This window comes from Heterodontus francisci, unplaced genomic scaffold, assembly GCF_036365525.1.
Source record: "Heterodontus francisci isolate sHetFra1 unplaced genomic scaffold, sHetFra1.hap1 HAP1_SCAFFOLD_319, whole genome shotgun sequence".
NCBI lineage: Eukaryota > Metazoa > Chordata > Chondrichthyes > Heterodontiformes > Heterodontidae > Heterodontus > Heterodontus francisci.
The window spans coordinates 1739719-1745823 of record NW_027142010.1 but is presented as its reverse complement, the minus strand read 5'-3'; the positions used below and the strand labels follow the sequence as shown (position 1 = coordinate 1745823).

The 6105-nt window shown below is 48.9% G+C and overlaps 1 protein-coding gene across 1 annotated transcript in view; it reads right to left on the bottom strand.

Annotated features, from left to right (window-relative positions):
• Nucleotides 1-2899: 2899 nt before the first annotated feature.
• LOC137366192 (melatonin receptor type 1C-like) overlaps nt 2900-6105 on the bottom strand; it is a 28802-nt gene continuing 25596 nt past the window's right edge. The window contains exon 8 of the mRNA XM_068028182.1: nt 2900-3790. Coding sequence (XP_067884283.1) covers nt 2900-3790 — 891 coding nt within the window. The remainder of the gene's footprint in view (nt 3791-6105) is intronic.

Sequence of the window (6105 nt, the reverse complement as noted above, 5' to 3'; positions counted from 1 at the left end):
TGCTGGGTGAGTGGGGCTCAGTACCAGTCCTGCTGGTATTTTTGTAGGCTGTATTGAATTGGCACTTTCTCGGGATCTGAGTGGGGCTCGGTACCAGTCCAGCCGGTATTAATATAGGCCTGGATTGAATTGATTCTTTCCTGGTGTGTGAGTGGGACTCTGTATCAGTCCATCTGTTATTAACAAAGGGCGCCTTCGAACTATACCTTGTGTGTGGCAGTTTGATGTCACCTGCAGTGCGGCCATTTTAAGTGACTTTTGCTGCGGCAATTTTAAATGAAATTCCTTGTGTTTGTTTGATGTCACCTGCACTGCAGCCACTTTAAGCGACATGTGCTGAGCTATTTTAAATGATATGCACTGTGGGCTTTTTGATGTCACCTGCACTACGGCCATTTTAAGCAATATGTGCTGTGGCCATTTTAAATCATATGCACTGTGGTCTGTTTGATGTCTCTTGCAATGTTTCCATTTTGAGCGACATGTGCTGCGGCCATTTTAAATGATATGCACTGTGGTCTGTTTGAAATGACAGCAATACACAGCGATCATTTTCAATGTTTTCTTTCCACGGCAATGAACATGACTGGTTATAAATTTGAATAAAGACTCATAAAGTATAATACATCATAGACAATCATAAAGAAATATAAAGATTCACAAAGTGTTGGGAAGAATTATAATCAGTTTATAAAGGTTATAAAGTTCAGTAAATGTTTTAAATGATTATAAAGGATGTCAATAAATAGAAGGATTTTTTTATCATAAAGGGATTAATAGAATATAAAAGATTCAGAAACAATCAGAATCGGCCCCCACTGCCCGTCTGCCTGGAAACAGACCCCGCCCTGCACACCCCGTCACCCTGGAAACAGACACCGCCTCCAATTCCCGTCACTCTGGAAGCAGACCCCGTCCCAAATCCCTTTCACCTTGGAGACAGACCCCGCACAGACTCCTCCTTCAATCTGGAAACAGACCATGCCCCCAGACCCCGTCACCCTCGCAAGAGACCCTGCTCCATTCCTTCACCCTGGAAACAGATTCCGTCCCCACTCCTTGTTCACCCTGGAAACAGACCCCGCCCCCACTCCTCCGTCACATGGGAAACAGACCCCACCTCCACTCCGCCGTCACCCGGGAAACAGACCGCGCCCCCACTCCTCCGTCAGACTGGAAACAGACCCCGCGCCCACTCCTCCGACATCCTGGTATTAGACCCCGGCCCCACTCCTCCTTCACCCTGGAAACAGATCTCGCCCCGACTCCCCGTCACCCTAGAAAGTGACCCCGCTCGCAATCCGTCACCATGGAAACAGGCCCAACCCCCTCTACCCGACACCCTGGAAACAGACCCCGTCCCCACTCCTCCGACACTCCGGAAACAGGCCCCTCCCCCACTCATCCAGTACTCTGGAAACAGACCCCACCCCCACTCCTCCATCACCATGGAAACAGACACCGCCCCCACTCCACGTCACCCTGGAAACAGACCCCGCCCCCACTCCGCCATCATCCTGGGAACAGACCCATAGAACATAGAAAAAAGAACATAGAACATAGAACAGTGCAGCACAGTACAGGCCCTTCGGCCCACGATGTTGTGCCGAAACTTTAACCTACTCTAAGATCGAACTAACTACCTACCCTTCATTCTACTATCATCCATGTACCTATCCACGAGTCGCTTAAATATCCTTAATGTATCTGCTTCTACTACCACCGCTGGCAGCGCATTCCACGCACCCACCACTCTCTGTGTAAAGAACCTACCTCTGACATCTCCCCGAAACCTTCCTCCAATCACCTTAGAATTATGCCCCCTGGTGATAGCCCTTTCCACCCTGGGAAAAGGTCTCTGACTATCCACTCTATCTATGCCTCTTATCATCTTGTACCCCTCTATAAAGTCACCTCTCATCCTTCTTCGCTCTAATGAGAAAAGCCCTCGCTCCCTCAATCTTTCTTCATAAGACATGCCCTCCAGTCCAGGCAGCATCCTGATAAATCTCCTCTGCACCCTCTCTGAAGCTTCCACATCCTTCCTATAATGAGGTGACCAGAACTGAACACAATAATCCAAGTGTGGTCGAACCAGGGCTTTATAGAGCTGCAGCATAACCTCGCGACTCTGAAACTCAAGTCCCCTGTGAATGAAAGCCAGCACACCCCGCCCCCACCCCATTCTGGAAACAGACCCCGCAAGCACGCCGCCGTCACTCTGGAAAAAAAACACCGCTCCCACTTCGCCTTCACTCTGAAAAAGACCCTGGCCAACATCCTACGTCACCCTGGAAACAGACCACGTCCCCACTCCGCCATCATCCTGGGAACAGAACCCGCCCCCACTCAACGTCACTATGGAAACAGACTTCGCACCAATCCTCCGTCACGGGGGAAACAGACCCTGCCACTATTCCCCCTTCACCTGACAAACAGACACCGCCCCCCAACTCCATCACCGGGGAAAGAAACCTTGCCCCCAATCCTCCATCTCTCTGGAAACAGACCCCGCCCCCATTCCTCCGTCACATGAGAAGAAGACCCCGCCCCCACTTTATGCGTCACCCTGGGAACAGACCCCGCCCCACTCCTCCGTCATTGGGGTAAGAAACCCCGACCCACGCTCCGTTACTGTGGAAATAGACCCCGCCCCGATCACCCATCACCGGGAGAACAGACCCCGCCCCAAGTCTTCTTTACTGGGGCAGCAGACCCCGCCTCCATTCCCCCGTCTCCTGCCAGACAGACCCCGACCCTGCACACGCTCCATGGTGTCACGCCCTGCCCGCACTCCTCCGTCACCGTGGGAACAGGCCGCGCCCCCGTTCTGGCTCCATGGTGACAGGCCCCGCACACGCTCTGTCTCCATGGTGGCAGGACCCGCCCCTTCCTCTGATCATTGAATTAATGTAACAATTGTCGTAAAGGGATATTTCAGCACATTCTTCACCTGCTCTCTGAACTGAGTCTGGGTCACGGCGTAAATCACAGTGTTTGTGCAGCAACTCAGGAGCTGCAGCATGAAGCCCGTTTTCTGCAGAAACAGAGGTAGAGAAACAGACACAGACACCAAATACACCATCCGCCACCATATCGAAAACACCATTGACACGGCCCACAACAGGATGAAATTTCCAGAGATAACTAACAGTAAAATTATGGATTTCCTTCGACTCTCCATCTCGGGGTCTCTGCGACTCTCCCCACTGCTGTGAGCTCGAAGTCTCCTGCGTCCTCTGCTGCTCACTAAAATGTGTCTGACGATGAGAGCGTTGAGCAGCAAAATCAGCACAAATGGGATCCCCGGGGTCAGAATGTTGTGGAGGAACTCGATTGTTCCCCAAACATGAGATTTCTGAACATCCTTTGTTACAACACAAAACCAGGGATTGTTACTCAGCCAATACCGACCTGTGAACATAAAATACCAAAAGATGTTCTTTAAACAGCTCAGCACAGTCACTGTTCCTAAAACCACAGCCGAAGTTTTCTCACTGCAATATTTACTTTTCAGCTTCTGGCAACAAATGGCCACAAATCGATCAAAGGTGAAAGTGACGGTGAACCAGACAGAACAGTCTGTGGCTGTGTAAAGCAGGACGGCGTGGATATTACACACGGGGATGGACCGCAGGAACTGAAACTGTTCCTTATAAACAATCGGAATGTGTCTCAGTATCAGGTCCAGGATAATGACCAGTAGATCCGCCACTGACATGGCCACCAGGTAGCGAGTGACACATTTGGAGAGACCACACTTTCCCCGAGACAGGATCCCAATCGTCAGCAAGTTAACTGTGAGGAAGGGAAATAAACAGAGAAATTATACATCAGGCTGGAGCAAAGTTAACAGTTTGATTGAGGACTTATTGAGATTTATAAATGTGTTCCTGTATCCAATGATGTATTAAAATGATTGAACCTGAATGAACAAATGGGAAAGTCTGTGATACAGTGGAAGACAGGAGAGATTAAATAATAAAAGGATGATATTGAAATTGTTAAACTGAATGTTGATCATTATCCACCTCCTCCGTCCTGTCCCCATCTGGTTTAAAAGGGTCCCATCTCTAATCTCTCCCATTTCTGATGAAGAGTCACTGACATGAAACATTAAACTCTGTTTCTCTCTCAACAAATCCTGCCAGACCTGCTGAGTATTTCCAGCATTTTGTTTTTATTTCAGACTTCCAGCATTTGCAGCACTGTGGTCTTGTCTAGAGAGTTAAATGTTGAACTGACTGAGAAACTCTGTCTCAATGTCTGTGGCGGGATCCGTGTGTGTGTGTGTGTGTGTGTGCGTGTGTGTGTGTGTGCGTGTGTGTGTGTGTGTGTGTGTGTGTGTGTGTGTGTGTCTGTGTGTGTCTGTGTGTGTATAGCTCTGGCTCAGGGCTGGGGTGTGACCTGTGTGTGTGTCAGAGAGAGAGAGCATGTGTGTGTCTGAGAGAGACTGTGTGTGCGTGTGTGTGTGTTTGAGACTGCGTCTGTTTGAGAGAGAGCATGCGTGTGTGTGAGAGAGAGAGAGCATGTGCGTGTGTCTGTGTGTGGCTGAGAGAGAAAGTGTGTGTATGTGTGTGTATGAGAGAGTGTGTGTGTCTGTGTGTGTGTGGCTGAGAGCGTGTGTATGTGTGTGTTTGAGAAAGAGCGTTTGTGCATGTGTGTGCATGTGTGAGAGCGAGTGTGTGTGTGTGTGTGTGTCTGTATGTGTGGCTGAGAGAGAGTGTGTGTGGCTGAGAGGGAGCGCCTGCGTGTGTCTTTGTGAGAGAGAGAACGAGCGTGTGTGTGTGTGAGAGAGAGAGCGCGTGTGCATGTGTTTGAGATAGACGATGTGTGTGTTTCTGTGTGTGTGTGAGAGAGAGAGAGGGTGGGTGTGCTTGTGAGATAGAGAGAGAAAGAAAGAGAGAGCATTTGTGTGTGAGAGAGGGAGCGTGTTTATGTGCATGTGTTTAACAGAGAGTGGGTGTGTGAGCAAGACTGTGCATGTCTGAGAGGCAGCATGTGTGTGTGAGAAAAGTACATGCGAGAAGTATAACAGGTATAGCAGATGAACTTAGAGCTTGGATTAGTACTTGGAAATATGATGTCGTTGCTATTCCACAGACTTGTTTGAGGGAAGGGCAGGATTGGCACCTAAATGTTCCAGGCTTTAGAAGCTTCAGGCGGGATAGAGGGGGATGTAAAAGGGGTGGAGGAGTTGCATTACTGGTTAAGGAGAATAGCACAGCTGTACTGCGGGAGGACACCTCAGAGAGGTCATGCAGCGAGGCAATATGGGTGGAGCTCAGAAATAGGAAGGGTGCAGTCACGATGTTAGGGGTTTACTACAGGCCTTCCAACCGCCAGCTGGAGGTAGAGGAGCAGATATGTAGACAGATTTTGGAAAGATGTAAAGGTAACAGGGTTGTAGTGGTGGGTGATTTTAACTTCCACAATATTGACTGGGACTCACTTAGTGCTAAGGGCTTGGATGGGGCAGGATTTGTGAGGAGCATCCAGGAGGGCTTCTTGAAACAGTATGTAGATAGTCCAACTAGGGATGGGGCCATTCTGGACCTGGTATTGGGGAATGATCCCGGCCAGGTGGTCGAAGTTTCAGTGGTGGAGCATTTCGGGAGCAGTGACCATAATTCCATAAGTTTTAAGGTACTTGTGGATAATGGTAAGAGCAGTCCTCGGGTGAAGGTGCCAAATTGGGGGAAGGCTAATTATAAAAATATTAGGCAGCAACTGAAGAAATTAGATTGGGCTCGGCTGTTTGAGGGTAAATCAACATCTGACATGTGGGAGTCTTTCAAACGTCAGCTGATTAGAATCCAGGACCAGCATGTTCCTGAGAGGAAGAAAGACAAGTTTGGCAAGTTTCGGAAAGCTTGGATAACACGGGATATTGTGAGCCTGGTCAAAAAGAAAAAGGAAGCATTTTTAAGGGCTAGAAGGCTAGGAACAGATGAAGCACTTGAGGAATACAAAGACAGTAGGAAGGAACTTAAGCAAGGAGTTAGGAGGGCTAAAAGGTGTCATGAAAAGTCATTGGCAAACAGGATTAAGGAAAATCCCAAGGCTTTTTATACATATATAAAGAGCAAGAGGGTAACCAGGGAA